Source organism: Lacerta agilis, chromosome 7, assembly GCF_009819535.1.
Source record: "Lacerta agilis isolate rLacAgi1 chromosome 7, rLacAgi1.pri, whole genome shotgun sequence".
Lineage (NCBI taxonomy): Eukaryota > Metazoa > Chordata > Lepidosauria > Squamata > Lacertidae > Lacerta > Lacerta agilis.
The window spans coordinates 42198724-42216685 of NC_046318.1; the positions used below are offsets into that span (position 1 = coordinate 42198724).

General features: G+C 42.2%; 1 protein-coding gene across 1 annotated transcript; it reads right to left on the minus strand.

Annotated features, from left to right (window-relative positions):
• Positions 1-3141: 3141 nt before the first annotated feature.
• ABHD3 (abhydrolase domain containing 3, phospholipase) lies at positions 3142-17932 on the minus strand. The gene is made up of 9 exons (XM_033155022.1): positions 17619-17932; positions 15608-15771; positions 13361-13543; positions 12497-12542; positions 7663-7775; positions 4951-5124; positions 4718-4766; positions 4465-4630; positions 3142-3789 (listed from the first exon to the last, which is right to left on the minus strand). Exons 1-9 carry the CDS (start codon positions 17763-17765, stop codon positions 3611-3613), a joined length of 1221 nt encoding a protein of 406 aa, XP_033010913.1. The 5' UTR covers positions 17766-17932; the 3' UTR covers positions 3142-3610.
• Between the last annotated feature and the right edge of the window lie 30 nt (positions 17933-17962).

Sequence of the window (17962 nt, forward strand, 5' to 3'; positions counted from 1 at the left end):
CAATAAATCATTTCTCTGCTTTCTACTGCACCCGACAAGAGTCAGTTCTATTTCAAAACCCCAGAGTTCTGTTCTAGCAACCAATCAAGAAAAAGTATTGTTTGTTTCTTGTGGACCGGTGGGTTATGGCTGCCTGAGCGGAACCATCGGCTGCCCAGTGTACCTCCATCATTCTTACCACAACCACTGCCGGATTTAGGTACAGTATAAGCTAAACAAGCTATAGCTTAGGTCTCCACTCTCTTGGGGGCCCCCCAAAAAATGTAAAAGAAAAAAACCTGGATGTACATTTCCAAAATATAAGATAAAAAATAAAATAAAATCTACATACAGCAAGTGTTTTGTGTTGTGTAGGCTCCTGTGATGTAAGTAATGGCTCTCGCCTGTTAGCCTGCTCCCTAAAATATCACTGGTTTGCTCGTTTCTATACATAGGGTGCCTACATTCTGCATGGACTGGTATGATGTGCAAATGGCTTTAGATACCTATTAGGTCCATAAATTACCATATAGCGACAATTTGTTGTTGGCAAAGGACAGCCGGACATATAATGGTCCCTGTTACCTTCAGCAGCTTAGGGCTTCAAAAAACTTACATCCGGCCCTGCCTACTGACGAAGGAGTCAGAAGACTGCGTTGAGATACCAGAAGTATGACGGCGGCGCGAAACGTCTTGTTGCTTTAACCTCCCTTTGCGAAGACACCGTTTTAGTCCCGCCCACAAAGCGCCGCCAGCTGACACCTGACAGTCACGCTTATTGCTGCCCGAAAAGCCTCCCTGCGTCTGGGCCGGATTTCCGGCGACGAGCTTTCTAAGAAGCACCTGCGCATGAGCAGTTGAAGGCAGTTGTCTCGTTCGGGTGGCTGTTCGTTCCTTTTCGTCCCCCTCCAAAGCTCAGTGTTCCAAATACACTGTGCACACTCAGACTGTTCCTTGTGGAAGCCTGGGGTCCTGGTGTACATATGTATAATGTATATACATCTGAAAACCTCATATATACACACACACTTCTGCAAACCCTGAGTCTTCCCATGCCTTTCTCTTTTGTAGCATCGGTTTCATACGGGCAGGCACTAGAGAGAATTAAATTCGCAATTATATACTGTAATCGTTTTTATGTAACGGAATTATACCAATTCCTTCCTCCATCCACCGATAAGAGATAAGGCGCTGTAGCAATATAGCGACCTCTTACTGCTCCCGTCAAGAAAATGTAGTGTTTAAAGGGGCTTACTCCAGGAAAGCGTGTGTAAGGAGTGCTATATACCGGTATGAAGGTTTATCTTTTATTTTCTGGTTAGTGTTAAAACAAAATCACTCAGCAATTTATTGTGCCCTGGGAAAAAGAGGTGGAGGTCAAAACAAATGGCATAGCAGTGCTCTTAGTCCTACAAAGTAAGAACCGGTAGGACTAAAAAGAGGCTGGGGGTTGTAGTATTTAAATGCAGTATTAAGAATTTAGAAAACACTACATTAATGGAATTATAAACATATGTAACTTCCTAAGCAAAAAAGTAGTTTGGAAACAGTTCTGGTTTTAGAAAAAAAATTACTATAGAAAACTACTAAATTTCTTGATTTGGCAATACTGGAAAGAGAACTGAATTTGTACTGTATTTTAATGCTAAAGTCCCTGTAACACACAACTCTGTTCCAATCCCATACAGTTGGTAATCGCACCAATTTCACTTAGACTTGTAACCCAAGAAAGGATTGAATGGATTTTCCCTGGAGAAAAGTCCCAATTAAGTCATTGTACTTTTCTTTTGCTTCTATAGAAATGAATAGCAATGGGCTGCTTTATTTGTTTCAAGGCTCAAACTGAAAGCAAGTCTTGCTGTAGTCAGTGCATGTAGGATTGAAATCTTCATCCAAAATCTGTCATAATCAATTTAACTTTAGAATTAAGCAGTATGACTCGGTTTCAAAGCATCTTATATGAAATGCTTTTGAGCATATGTTTTCTGGCTTTAAATTCTCCATTGTCATCATATTAACAGGACAATACATTCTCAGACTCTTTTTTGAGGTCTTGTTTCTAAAGCACTTTTCAGGGAGACACTGAATGAAAACTTCCAGCAGCTGCTGGTTTATGAGGACTATTTTAGTAAGAGGATTATTTAATAACTTGTTTTAGAGAATAATTGATATAACTCTCTCACACGCTGCTTGATTTTACAACCAATGCACCCCCCACCCCCCACCCCAAGTTGTGTTTTTCTGCTGTGGAGAAGCAGGTTTAAAAGCTTCAGAATCTGTTAGAAGGAGACTAGAGCTGATGTGTGATAATTCATGATAATGGGGATGGGGCAGAGGAATGGGCCGAAACCTACTCCCTTCACCCACCGCAAACAACTTTTAGCTCCCTGTTAAGTCCTCTATATGGGCTGTGCAGCAGAATGCCAGAGGTGGAACTGTGCCTTAGACAGCAGTGCAGAAGGAAGCAAATTTACTCGTATTGCTTCACTATTCCATTCTGTTAATACGAATAGAGGAATTTGTGGATCTAGATATGTGGGAAATGTTCTTTATTTACTCAGGAGGTGATCATTCTTGAATATTACTCCACTGAATAGGAAAAAGCAGAGGGACAACGGTATTACAGTAAGAAAACATTCCAGGGCATAGTCTCAAATTCATAACCTCTTGAAAAATACTTACATTTCTTCCTGAAACTGTTTCTATTCCCAGTGGGATGGAGAGTGAGACTGAAAATAATCCAGTGATGCTATTCAGATGGGGCAATTGTATTTTGTATTAAATATATCCTAATCTTTCTAATGAGAAGCTTAGTTTTCCTTCTACTTTACATACAAACCTTACCTGCTATTGCACAGAAAATTAAACGAAGATGTTTCTTTAAAAATGTAATTTATTTCCATTCTGCATTTCAACATAAAACATCTGGTATAAATATAAATGTTTTATAATTAATTAACAATGTTTAAAAAGTAAGACAGATATGGCATCAACGTAAATGAAAAAGCAGTACATATAATCCCCATAGGGTCTAAAGTGCTGTAATGCTATTGTTGTTGTTCAGTCGTTCAGTCGTGTCCGACTCTTCGTGACCCCATGGACCAGAGCACGCCAGGCACGCCTATCCTTCACTGCCTCTCGCAGTTTGGCCAATGCTATTGTAGCCCATGGCTAAAGTTAATGATGGCTTTTTAACTCCTATTTGCATTACTTTTAGAATCTTCCTAAAGCATTTCCTCCATAAGTGTCCTTAGAGACAAGCCCACTTCATGTATTACAATAGAATCGTGGTTTTGAATGTTATGTGCATGTGAACAAGTATGCAAGATTCCTAAATAAATGATCTAAATAAATAAAAAACCTGAGTAATTTTTATTGGTTTACTTACATGGTTTTGGTTAAGTGCAATTTAATGTGTGCAGAGTATTCTTTTTATTTAAGGTCATTCTTTATAAGGCATGTTAAAATAAAAAAAGTAACTATATTGCAAAATTATAAAAGCAAAACTATATTTCACTCCTAATAATGGATTTCATCCATTTGCTGGCTTATTTGCTAAATCATGTGCATTAAGCTTCGTTACCCTGATCATAATATGCCGCTGTGCTGCAGTCATGGTTCTGATAAGTTGTTATATGTTAAGGATTTTGCTTCCATGCTCAAACACAGCTTGAACAAATTGTTTGAAGACTCTGTCCATGTATGTGCATTTTCTTGGCCACAGTCCTTCCAGAAAACCAATATGGCCTCCACAAGAAGTAAGAATCAAAGCCACGTTCGGATTTTGTTTTGCAATTTCTACTGGTATGGCTAAAGAAATAAGGGAACAAAGTATAAGCTCCCATCCCAACATTTCTCTCTCATAACTATCATTCAGTCTATAACACAATTAATGTTTTTTGGTGAAGTGCAGTTCTGCTGTGAGCAGAATGCAGCTTTAAAATATCAATTTTATGAAGACCAGTTTTGGTAATATAAGTTTTAACTGAGCTATGACGTACAAAAGTCTGGGGTTCTAGGTTGCTAAAGGTTGTATTTTCATTTTACATAATTAAAAATAGAGCCAGCCAGAGATGTTATGCAGTAACAAAAAATCAAGAATTATGACACATGCTTTATGTAAGGCTTCTTTTTCTGACTATGAAGTCAGAGGACCTTCTCACTAGTGACACCCTCCCTTCAGATGTCAAGGAGATAAAGAATTACACAACTTTTAGAAGACACCTGAAGGCAGCCCTGTATCGGGAGGTTTTTAAGGCTTGATGTTTTTATTAGATTTTTAGATATTCTGTAAGCCGCCCATAATTATTACAGTATTATGTATCCTTTATTGGTGCAATATTTGGCGACTTGTGCGTTAAGTGGAACACCATAAGAAAATTACACTCCACACCCAGTTCTGTACTAACTTCTCATTCTATTTCGGACACAACTCAATCGCTGAGGTCAACCAACAGCATCTTCTTAAAAGGGGAAAAAACTTACCATGATTTGGTGAGAAAACATCATCCATAGCATTTAAGCACAACACAGGAATTCCAATTCTCTTCAGTCTACGGCATGGACTAGCATCTGCATAGTAATCCTCAATTGTAGGGTAGCCAAACATGACTGAGGTGAACTGCTTATCAAATTCCCTAATGGTCTTAGCCTGAAGTACAGAATTCAAGTAAAGGATTTATGTAAGTGTTAGTAAAAATAAAACATGAAGTGAAATACAAAAGGCTAACCCTCATACCTTCATGACAAGGTTCATATTGAACAGCTTATCAAACATTTCCCGATGTCTGTAAAATAAATAGAAATCCGAGAGTAACCACATGAGGAAAAATAGCCGAAGATGACACCTTTCGCTTGGGTACTGCTTCCTTCAACACACCACAACATATTTGACATGACTGGCAATGAACCTGAATTTCATGCTAATACTGTATACTGTGGTCTTTCAAAATGGATGTGAGGTTGACTCACCTAATAATTGAAGACTGTAGACAGCTGGTTAAGTAGTAATTAAAGAGAAGCCAGTTCACTGGCTTTTCCAGTGATTCTGCAGATTCAAAAACATTCCATCCTGCTGAAAAAATTGCAGCTGCCTTCAATGGTGTTTCTCTGCCAGTTTTGCCCAAATAATTTAAAAGGAGCATGCTACAAACAAGAGATAAACAAATAGGTAAAAAGAAGAAGAAATCACAAATGAAAATACCTCAGTCTTCTGTGGGTTAAACCACAGAGCCTAGGGCTTGCCGATCAGAAGGTCAGCGGTTCGAATCCCCGTGACGCTCCCATTGCTTGGTCCCTGCTCCTGCCCACCTAACAGTTCGAAAGCACAAAGTGCAGTAGATAAATAGGTACCACTCTGGCGGGAAGGTAAACGGCATTTCCGTGCGCTGCTCTGATTCGCCAGAAGTGGCTTAGTCATGCTGGCCACATGACCTGGAAGCTGTATGCCGGCTCCCTTGGCCAGTAAAGCAAGATGAGCACCGCAACCCCAGAGTAGTCCGCGACTGGACCTAACAGTCAGGGGTCCCTTTACCTTTAAACATTTGTTGTAGCAGATGAAGTGCTGAAACTAGTCAAGGCAATACTAGCCATCATGTGCATGGCATTGTGGGGCCAAACATTTTAATATGCTTCCATCATGGCTTTTGATACGGATAATAACCTTGAAACTTTCAACCAACTAAATTAAAAGTTTACCTGAACTCACTGGATTGATTTCTGACTCAATCTGAAGAGAGCTGTCGTGGGTATTAGCGTATGTGTGTTTTTCCCTGAGTGCTTTGGATATATTATTGCAGTATTTCTTGCCTAAACTCTGTTTGGTAGTCAACAATATTATTCCCCTAAGTAGGGACCTATGGAAAAAAACTCATGCAACTGGAGGTGCAATTTCTGCCTACTTCCTGCTCCTCCCACAGTTTGCCACACTATCCCCGTTATCTCCACCACCTCAGGATCAATTTTTCAAAGGCACCGGTGTTAAAAGGAATGGGAAGGACAGCCCATTCTAACCTGTTTCTCCTAAAATAAGACATAGCCATAAAATAAGCCATAGCAGGATTTCTATGCATTTGCGAAATATAAGCCGTTCCCCGAAAATAAGCCATACCCCGAAAATAAGCCATAGTGACGTGGTACCTCCCATTAAAACAGCCTGGAGAGGCGTGGCTATGCAGCGTACCGATGCGACGCGGTTAAAATAAGACATCCCCTGAAAATAAGCCATACTGTGTTTTGTTGAGGGAAAAAAAATATAAGACGGTGTCTTATTTTAGGAGAAACACGGTACAGGCAAAAGATCACAGCCAAAAGATCACAGCCAATTGGGGTAGCTTTTTGTTGTTTCAGGGAGACTAACATATTAGTGTCGGCAGTAGCATTTTTTGTCATCCCTCTGGGGCTATTTTTAGGTGTAAGGTTGTATATACAATACAGACTGTATGTGGCGAACATTTTTGCTTCCCTATGATGTCTGAAAAGGTCTTGTAAAAGTTTTTAGTGTTAGCTGGCCTGGTGTCACTCTTTTGAAGAAAGACAAAGACTGGGTAAGGATAAATGTGTTCCAGTTTACAAGTGATGGTCCATATGCACAATAACACAGATAAAAATGGAGGGGAAGAAAACATTTCTTTGCTGCCTCCCTTTTATACAAATTCTTTAATAAACAAACAGACTAGTGTACAAGGCTTTTGATTATGTGCTTATGCCTTAGAAGTCTCCTACTAACAATAACCAAATCCCTAAGGAATATAAACAGTTACACAGAGCTGATTGCCTCAGGTAAGCAGCAAAGCATCTCTCCCTCATGGTACTACAACCCTATGATAATGACTTGTAAACCAACTGCCATAATCAAACCCAGACAAGGAGGAATGTGACTGGCCCAATACAATAAATGGTATCACAAGATGTAGGTCACACCCCACAATTCCGAAGACTGGTTACATTAATTATATTAATCATATCCTACAATCACACAAGATGTATATAATAATAAAATACTGATTACTACCCTGTAGATGCTCTTAATTCAGGTTTGAGGTTTATAAATAAAATTCTGCTTAAATGTTCAAACATAGCTCCCCCCAGTCATATGTGCCAATTATTGTCACTTGTTTTCTGAGCGGTACCATCAGTTCCAGCAAATAAACTTGTAAGTTATTATGGTAAACAAAAGCATATCATGTGGAAGGTTCAATTAGAAAAATCACTCTTCCTGTTAAATAGTGGGTGGACATAGCAGACGACACACAGTGATTCTCCAAGCAGCTCTCTTTATTCTCAGGCTGGAACAGAACTGAACTGAAAGGCTCAGCCAGCCAGCTTATATAGTACTCAGTAACATGCAACAGTAACAACTCTCTCTCTAGCTACCCAATCTGTGAGCAGCACTCTCAATCCTTCATTTGCATGTGTGGACCTGAATGAGAACTGCAGCCATGCTAGGCAGAGTGAAACTATATACACAACACCCCTAGTGGCTTAGGGTGAGAACTTCAATACATAACACTTTCCCTGTAAACTTTCTTTCAAGAAGAAGTAGAAACATGATGGAAAATTACTTAGTGCATTTCCCATGTAGTCTGTGCTATGTATGCAGAATCTTTATTGAGGGCCTTTGCAAATTGGTTTCTAATGACCACAGAGTTACACTACTGGGATTTATGTTGCATAAATACTTACCCTCCCATAGAAACACCTGCTGCCATCAACAGAGCTGAGGAGTATAAGTTGTGTACATAATGAATAACGGTTTCCAAATCCTCTGTATTAGCAGCACAGTAAGTCCTTGGGGTCTGTAAGAGACCAAAAGTGGGCAAGAGTACAATAAACACTTGTTTTGCCTTTCAGCCAAGGCCAACGCAGTGCCAGGTTGGTTGATACAGCAATATAATACAAAAAGATTAACACAAGTGCCAACGACATTTTTAGGATATTCAAGGAGGTAAGATTTCAAATCCATTCACTTTTAGTATTAATAGCAGCACTACTAAAATTTTATGAACTCCTTCTCCCCCCTACACTATAACTTTTGCAAAGCAATTAAATCCTACTAAGCTCACAATATGTTAAGGAAATGTATTCTACAAAATATGCAGAAGAAGAAGAGTTTGGATTTGATATCCCGCTTTTCACTACCCGAAGGAGTCTCAAAGCGGCTAACATTCTCCTTTCCCTTCCTCCCCCACAACAAACACTCTGTGAGGTGAGTGGGGCTGAGAGACTTCAAAGAAGTGTGACTAGCCCAAGGTCACCCAGCAGCTGCATGTGGAGGAGCGGAGACACGAACCCGGTTCCCCAGATTACGAGTCTAGCGCTCTTAACCACTACACCACACTGGCTCTCAATGTATATTTGTAATTAGGCTTAGGAGCCCAATTACAAATCAGTGCACACAGTTAGATGCAATAACTGTTGCACTGGTGTCCAAAGTTGATTGAGAGTACCGTAAACAGCATACGGAAGCATAGCAACACTGGAAAGAGCCATCTTCACTAAAACCATTGTGCACAAAGTTCTTGCGCAGTGCGAAATTGTACAGAAAAGGAGCATGTGGGTAACTCATCTGTACCACATCCTAAAGGCACTTTGTACCATAACCTAGGATAAACCAATAAAAGCTTTCAGCTGGATTGCTGCTGCCATAGCAAGGTAGGATAGACCTGCCCCACTTGCCCTGTGGAAAAATGAAGTTGTAAGGGTGCTGACACCTACTGCTTGGTATCCCATGATGACTTATATTATAATGGTCATATAACATGATTTAATATTTAAACACTGTGCTTTTTTTCCTTTAAAGCTCAAAATATTGCAAACTGTCCTGTTTAAGCAAACTTTTAAAGCAAGCCAGCATTATTATTCTTACTATGCAGATGGCAGGGTGAAGCTTAAAGAGGTATTAGATCCTAAAATAACAAAGAATCTTGTGGCATCTGAAAGGCAAGCAAGTTTATTATGCTGTGTTTTCATGAAAAAAGAATTTAGAGCTTAGACATTAAGAGGGAAACACAGGCTTCCATACCCTACAGGAGGCACTTGAACATCCGGTGGGAAATAAGATCATGGATACCCCTTCCACACCCACAAATTCTCCCCTATAAATGCCATAAGTGTTTAATTTTGGGGCTCTTTCTGAAACAAAAAACAAATGAGTCAAGCTAAGGTGAAGCTGATAGAAGAGGTGCATGCGGGTGGGTAATATGCAGATTCAGGACTGATTAACTGCCTCTTCCTCTTTAGTTCAGCAACTACTGAGTTGGGATACTCAAACCTAAGCAGCGAGTCCATGGCCGAGCTGAAAACTGAAATGAAGACCTACATCTAATAATTGGCATTTGATGGGTTAAACCATGCCACTTGTTGTCTCCATTGCTCCACCTTCTTTTCCCTCTGACTCCATCCATCACAGTCCATTACAAGATAAGCTACAAAATCAACAAAATTTGGAATATTTGGGCATACAGTATTTTCTTTTTAATGGTAGTTTATGTACAATCAGTCTTAAAGTGAACTGTGCTCAGTGCAGATGTGTGCGCAGAACAGTCTCTGGCTACTAAGTAAAAAGGAGGAACCTTGATTTTTCAATGCAATGACTCTTCAGTCTGGCCCCATTAGATGTTTTAGGCTGAGCTCTACACTTGCAATTTAATACTCACTTACTGAACTCAATGGGACTCCACCCTCCTTGCCCTCCGGGTAACAGTAATAAAACAGCAAGGCTTACTTCTGAGTACACATGTATATGATTGCACTGCTGTTTTCTTCCACAAGCTAAACTCCCAGGTGGCAGAGACATTAAAATTTCAGCTTCCTTTAAATTATTTAATTAGAAAAAAATCTCTTACCTGTAATTTGCTTGGCAATATGCTGTGCAATTCTAAGCATGTTACCCCAGAATTTCCACTTAGTTAAATGGGGTTGATCACCAGGAAAGTGCGCCTTAAGCCACAGTCCTCTGCATGCTTAACTAGAAGCAAGCCACACTGAACAGAGTAAACATGCGTAGCATTGCACCATTAATCTACTGGTATTTTATTTGTAATTTAGTTCTTTTAAAATGCATTGTTTCCCAAAATGAGGGAGTTTATTTGTGCTCTGAGGATTAAGATAACTTACTTGCATGTGTCTGTGCTTGTCTTAACTCATTTCTTGTTTATCGCTTCAGAACCATTAGGAATGGATTTTATATCATTATGCTAAAAAATTTACACTGGACGAGTTACAACTGCAGCTGTTTATAGGGGGAAACAGCCTTTTATTGCTAAAACAGGCAAAGCCGATTACATGGCATTTCACAAAGTACAGCTAAACAAAAGATCTTTTCACTTCATCTGAAATATAATCAAAAAGGGCTTGGTGTGCCACAAAACTGCTTTGTACATTCATCTCCAGAAGTATGTTGAAAATGGATTCTCACATTTCTTTCATTAAGAGATTGTATTATTCATACTTTGAAACCAGCACGTTAAATGTGTAAAACTGTACACTGTGTTTCACATGCAAAAATCCTCTCCAGAGGCTGGCAACAGCTGTTATGTGACAAGACCAAGACCTTAATCATTTATATAACTTCTCACTGACTCCTCATTTTGGGGGGGGGGGGAACTCCTCCATCTTCTTAGTTGCTACTGGGGGAAAGATAAATAAATTTATTTCACTTTATTTATGAAATTGCTATACCACTCTTCATCTGAGAATCACAGGGCTGTTTACAGTATATTAAGCCCGCATCTTAAGTGCATTTAACTTGTGCACAGTCAGCTTTACACGCATGCCAAAAAAAGGGATGGAAAAGGAGTTATGGGGGAAATGACTTTGGCAATTTCACCCACCATTGAACCCAATGGGTTTGGACTTTACACAATTTTGGCTTTAGGTGCGATCCCCGGAACGTAACCCCCACATAAGTTGTGGGTTTATTGTATGAAAACACAAAAATACATAAATCTGAAGTGGTAGTAAAAGAGACATCCTTCAAAAAGTATATGGAGCAGCAATGCTATGTGAGCTTGACCCTTTTATCATCCCCCTCTACAACCTCAGCCCACGGCACCTTGTAGCTTGCAGAGATAGGAAGGATGCACTGAATGTGCATCTCCATGCCTTCTGGGGAGGCATATTAAATGAAGGAAGGAAGAAGGACCATGTGGGCTTTTAGGGGACCTTAAATCCTCACAAACTCTAAAATTGTTTAGTCACTGATCCGAACAAGTAGGGAAAGCTGCCTTCTGGGGAGGCATATTAAATGAAGGAAGGAAGAAGGACCATGTGGGCTTTTAGGGGACCTTAAATCCTCACAAACCCTAAAATTGTTTGGTCACTGATCCGAACAAGTAGGGAAAGCTGCTTCTGCATCTCCACGTGCTGCCTACAAACCTACTTCCAGAGCTGGCTTTAGGTTTTGGGGTGCTGCAAAAGTTGCCGTTGATGAGCTTCTCCTTACGCTTGAGTTTCTCATCTCTTTACATCCTGCTTGATTGTCTAGAGAGTGAACATGTAGGCCATAGTGAGAGGAGCAGCAGTCTCTGCTTGTTCACCCACCTGCCCTCTCCCCCTCTGGATAGAAGTGGGATTAGGTCCACTGGCCCATTTGTCACCAACAGTGACCAAGGATCTGCTGCTCTCTGTTGTAATCACTACTTGCACTTGCACACTTTGGGCGTTTGAGTGAGAAACAACGGAAGTGAGGATGTGAGGACTGGCCCTCCGTACGGCTGCCTTGAAGAGAGAAAGCAAGCAACAGCAGTAGCTCCTCCTCCTCTTTCCTACCATCACCATTTAGGTAAGCAATCAAGCAACAAGAGAAAGTGACAAGGAGCAGCTCCTATCTCTCCTTCTGTGTAGCGAGCAAGAAGAGTGGCCACAGTGGCAAGGTCAGGGATCAACTTTGGGCCCTTTTCAGCATAGATCTGATGCCTGGCAGCTGCAAGATCTTGACACTAGCCTCATCTTGCCCCAGCATGACAACCACCAGGCCTTATAACTCAACACCATCTACTGCAGTAAGTGATAGGGAGAAGTGCTTCTACATTCCGCTTCCTCCTCCTGTCGAGACTCTCGCAAAGGGCCAGCCTGGAACTAGTGTCTCCTTTGGCAGCTGTCCATGCCTCCTTATGGGGGTTCGCTTCATAAACCTCCAGTAATGTTTCAACTGAATCTACAAATCTGGAAGTCCCTATTTGTTTTCCAAGTTAGATAAATTTCTATGTAGGTAAATCATTTAGTAGATTAATTAAACGCAATTAACACATGAAAAATTACTGATTAATTTAATGAATGAATGAATGAATGATGTAGGTTCCTTATTTATATGACATTTACTTACTGTTTTATTTTCTTATCTTTACATTGCATGAGATAAAAGAGGCACAATTGTCAATGAGGAACAAACCCTCCCAGAGATGGAATTACCGTAAATTGCTTATGAAGTGTTGCATGCTTGCAGGTATTCGCACCCATGCTATATGCTAACATTATGGTTGCTCAGTGTTCTTACTTAAATAAGAGCAATTCTTACCAAGAGATTTTCACCAGCAATTCCTCGATAGTTTAAAATCACACACCTTTAAAAAAACAGAAGAGCACCGTTTACCAGAACTGTTAACCTGTGTGTCTTTGGATGTGAAGATCCGTACATTTCAAAGCTGCTCCAGTTTAAAAATATAGAGTTGCCAATTAATCAAAACAGGGACATCAACATACTCATTGTTTTGCACAAACGTATGACATATAAACAGGGAGTGTGGTAATGTGGCGGGAGGGCAAGTAAAACAGCAATGCTTCCTTACTTTTGAAAGGAATGTTGGTATGGAATTGGGATGTAATAGTCTCTGCCTGTACTGAAACAATCCTTTGAAACAATTCCCATCCCTAGGTGGAGAAGGGCAAGTTCCCCTCACTGCTGAAAGAAACCTTTCTCTCTCCCTCTCCCCTTTCCTTTCTCTCACTGTGATGGATTTGGCTTGGTGGACATGCATCACAGAGCTTACATCCTCTGAGACCAATTCCTTCCCTCCACATAAGCTTATGCCTGTGTGGCGATAGCTTGGAACACTATGCTAAGGTAGTCACCAGTTCTTTACCCCCGTCAAGCTAAGTCTGCATGGATCCCTGACTGAAGTTCCGCAACACGTCAGGAACCATCTTTGAGACGGCCTGCTGTAGTGGTGGTGGAGACTGGAGGTGGGTCACGGAGACAGCTGCCAAAGGAGCCTGTGGCAGATGGTGGGTGGAAAGTCAGGGCCAATGAAGGGATGAAAAGTATCTCCAAGCGCTGTCTGTGCTACTCCTCTACCCGCTACATATGATTGTGGCTTCCCGCTTGTGCAGATTTAATCCGAGTGGTTAAAACAGAAACATTAGCAAGCCAAACTGCTTTTACCTGTAGCCCAGTGTTTTGCTCTCCTGAATCATATGGAGAATGTAGGATTCCTTGCTAGTTCCTGTGAGGCCAGGCAGCAAGAGGATAGTGGGTCTGATGCTGGAATCTGGGTAATGAATGCTATCATGATTGTCAAACCAGTCCAGTGAAATCTGCCCTCCATCGGTTGCTGTAATAAGCTCACTGGAAAAACCAACAATGATTAGCTTTGCAAAAACAACAATAAAGGAAAAAAAATCACTTTACCGCCTTCACTCCCATTCATTAATCAGATGTTTCATGGGTGAACACACTGAGTAGGAGAATGAGAGAACAGAGAGACCCCACCTTAGGACAACTCCTGAAGGAATTCAAGAAAATTGTGTTGTTGCTTAAAAAAAAAAGGCCAGGGCTGGCATGCACACTACTTTCATGCTGTCTCCAAACATTGGCAGCAGAAAATAGCAGGCAGGCATGAGGCCTCAACCAGCTGGCTGAAAGACAAGGCAGAGCTGGCTACTTGCTTCCTTCAGCTTGGGTCTTAAAATAGGGAATGAACTGGTACAGGATAATATGCAGCTGAGAGCCCGATTCTCTTTCCTGGATACTTTAAACTGTGGGGTGGAATGCCCCTTGCAATGTCAATAATGGCTCAAGTCAGGAGTTAGCCTCAACCCATGCCCTAAGGTGCATAATCTCACAGCCCAATCTCCACAGGAAACCTGCTGAAGCTCTTCTTCTCAAGTTGTGAGAAGGAGCAGTGGCAGTTGTTAGAGCAGTAGGTGCTTCCTGGTTTCTTGAAAGTGCATGTGCAGTCATTAGAACTGGTCTCATGGAGTCAGCCAACCTGATCAAATCCACAAAAGGAAACAGGTTTCCATGCATAGATAATTGGCTAGATCAAGAACAGCAGGTCTAAATCAGATGTGCTCTAACTGGATTACACTGCTTTTTGTGGAAGATGCGTTCAGATGCACATTCAAACATGCTTCCCTCTCCAGGACATGAATACAAATGCACATTCAGCTGAAAACCATGAAGTGCAGACAGAGAGCATCTGCATTCAGGCATGCATGTGGATGTGCATCCAGTTTACGCATGCAAGTCAAGGTCCATCAAGTGGACTAAGGTGAGTAAGCACATATAGGGATGGAGAGGGAGGTAAAACAAATTCTGCTTTGCTCTTCTGTCTGCAGTTCTTTTAAAATGATTAAACATCTTTGTATACGCATTAATTTAATGTACAGTAGCAAAAAAGGGCAACCAAGGTGAAACTATTAAATCAGTCTTAAAAACGTACTGCTGCATAAGCAGAGCAGTGTGAGCAAACACGTGACTAAGATACCAAAATAACAACATCTGTGCTGCTTCTGTCTAGCAGCTACAGTGTTCCACTGCTGAGGAGCAAACATCTCACCACTTTGCTTAAGTGCAAAAGCTCTGAAAAGGAAACTTAGAAGGCAGTTTTAGGTCTGCTTTCTGCAACAGAATATGAACTAAGTGTGTGGAAAAAAACTTCTGTTGCCAAGTGGGCTCTTGATACATAGCTCTTTTGCACCCACATCCCCATTAACAATGGAAGAGTCATTTATTCCCATGCTAAATAAATACCAGAGACCCCTTAAATAGAAAGTAAAACTTCCCACTTAACTAGAATTACAGCAAATTCTCAGGAATCCTTAGAAAATAGACATCCTTCCACCAGTCTGGTGCCTTTTCCGAGCCCAGAGGTTTGTCATGTGCATACAGTCTAGCTCTTCAGGATACTGGAAGTGCCTCAAATACACTAGCTACAATAATAGATGATGCTCAGAAGTGTGGCCAGTTCTCATATACGTATGAATACACTTGCCCCTTCAGAAGTTACCTTCCACATGTTCCATAATGGTGTGAAGAGGGGTGGGGCAGGGCAATTTGTGTTGTCCCCATCCCAATGACTCCACTTTTACCAGCTCTGCCCTCAGACTTCCATGTACCTATGGGCATTTTGGCCGAATGCATACAGGTTCGTCTATGCAATGTGGAACCTGTGCGACTGTGAATCCTGACTGTGCACATTCAGCTAAATGTGTATAGGTTTCCTCCTTCAAACTGACCTTCCACCCAACACATGTGGAAAGTAACTCCTGAAGGGGCCTAACGTAGCACAGTACACCACACTAAGATCTTATATTAGAGGTAACAGTACAGAACCAATCTATAAAGAATACGATTGAACCTTCATAAATATTTCACAGAGAAAAGTTATCAAAGGACAGAGGCACTTACTTCCGGTATTCCACAGATGGTCGAGATGTGATGAAAGGGCGAAGGAGAGTCTGAATACGGCCCTCCCAGCACCACACAGTGGGATAGTATGTTTCTGTCACCACAGGGCAATGGTCCTGTAGGAAACAGGATAAGCCTTTGCTGCCAGTCACCAGCTGAGGTTTCTAGAGAGAGAAAAAGGCAAGTGTATTGGCACTGAGTTCATTGTGACTTGCTCCTAGGTAAGTGAGCATAGTAATGCAGTCTTAAATTTATTCATGCCTTTGGTTCAGCAAGATCCATTCTTTGCTCAAGCTATTCCCCTCCTTCAGTTTCACAGAACATTCTTCCTAATTTACTGCAGCCTCATGTTACATGTCCCTTCATCACTTCCTAATTATATAGAAACCCATCCCGCCAATTCTAAATCTTTGTTTTTTATCTATTACTGCTGCTGCTACATCTATTGTGTGTGTTAGTGCTGCATTTGGTACAATGCCTTTCAAGTACTACTACCATGATGTAGCAGCTCTATTTTGCTATTTCTTTTGTTACCCAGGAACTGTCCATGTTCTAAATCAGTGCCGAGAGGTGGTAATGGGCTGATGAGGCTAACAAACTGAAGCTTAATCCAAACAACACAGAAGTGCTCCTAAACAGATACTCCGTAACAGTGATTCAGCTTCTTTTAGACTAGGTAGTACTTCACCAGGTTCATGGTTGCACTTGGAGGTTCGTGTGGTGATGGTGGTCCAAGAGTGCCTTTGCCCAGCTTAGGCTGGTACACCAGCTACACCCATTCCTAAGGTCGGATCTGGCCTCAGTTGCATCCAGATTGAATTACAGGTATTGCAATACATGATACAAGGGGCTACCTTTGACAAGTCATCAGAAGCTTCAGTTGATCTAGAATAATGGTTCCCAAACTTCCCACCACCACCACCAACTACCTGAAAATTGCTGAGGGCCATGGCAGACCACTTAGTAATTTTTCTGCCTGTTGCAGCATAAGTCTTAATTGTATTATTACAGACATGCTGTGGGCCACCTGGGTAAAGCTCAAGCCACGGTTTGGGGCCCTGATCTAGAATGTGGCAATGAAAGAGAGAGTGAGAGAGGGGACCTTTTCTGGGGCTGCAGCCTGGAAATACACTGCCCCCTTGGGTTCAAATAGCCCACACTTGCCATTTTCTGCCAGTGTCGTTTTCTACGCTGACAGCCTTTTGCTACGCTCAGTTGAATTGTGAACCCTGAAAACCGCCTGTACGATTCATCAGTTTGTCACCATGAAATGTACTTACACAAACTATTTGAGGTGTTGTGAAAGGATAGATCTATCAATGTCTACTAGTCATGAAGCATACAGATGCAACCCCCAGGTTCAAAGACAGTATACCTCTGAGTATTCCTTGCCGAGGAACAAGAAGAGAAGAGGAGCTACTGCCTTTCTGCCCTGCGAATGGAGGTTCCCTGAGGCATTGGGTTGGCAAAACAAGGTCCCTAACCTCTGGTCCCTCCGCTCCAGCTGGGCTCTTCTTAGGAGGCAAAAGCAAAACTATACACATCCTGAAGGAGATGTTGACTCATGTAAAGTGTTATTGTGTGTATAAAATAGTGTATAGTGTATAGTGTACATGTTTTACCCCAGGTTTGAGATTTCACTTTTTTCCCTTCCACCTTGTTTTCACCTGCAATATGCGCTGCGCAATCCGGAAGCACCAGGTTGCCCAGCCAGCAGGGAACTCATGAATTTCACTCCTTCCCAGTGAAAACGAAAAGGGACCCCCCGCCCCTCAAACTAGCCCAGCAGCCATCGACTTGCAATAGGGCGCCGCGCGCTGCAAAGGCTTCCTCCGCCGCCTCCCTCCGCCGCCTCTGCACCCAAGGCGAGCCAAGGACAATTGCCCTGCTTATTTCAAAGATGGGCTTAGCCTGGCGCTGACCTCGGTTGGCCTTTTCCGCTTCCTGCGGCTACCTTCTCCGTTGGCCGGGGTCGGCCCCGCTTCCCAAGGGACGCGAGAAGCCCCCCTACCTTGGCGATGCTGCTGAGGTAATAGCAGGCGTAAGCGGCACCGAAGCACAGCACCAGGGACCACCCGACGCCGGAAGCCAGCAGCCCCTCCCGGACGCGGCTTTCCAGATAGAAGGACACCCCGCGGGTCAGCCCTTGCAGGTTCATCTCTCCAGAAGTCTCCGCCGAGCTGCGCGACCGCAGCTTACATTACAGCCCCGGGGAAGCGCGCGGCACGCCTAGGATGCTGGTGGTCTTGCTGCTGCTGCTGCTGCCGTCGAGGCTGAGCCCAAGCAGGATAGCGCCCCCTCAGGAAGGATCCGAGAAAAGCAGCCACCTGCAGCGGCTGCAGCAGCAGCAGCACC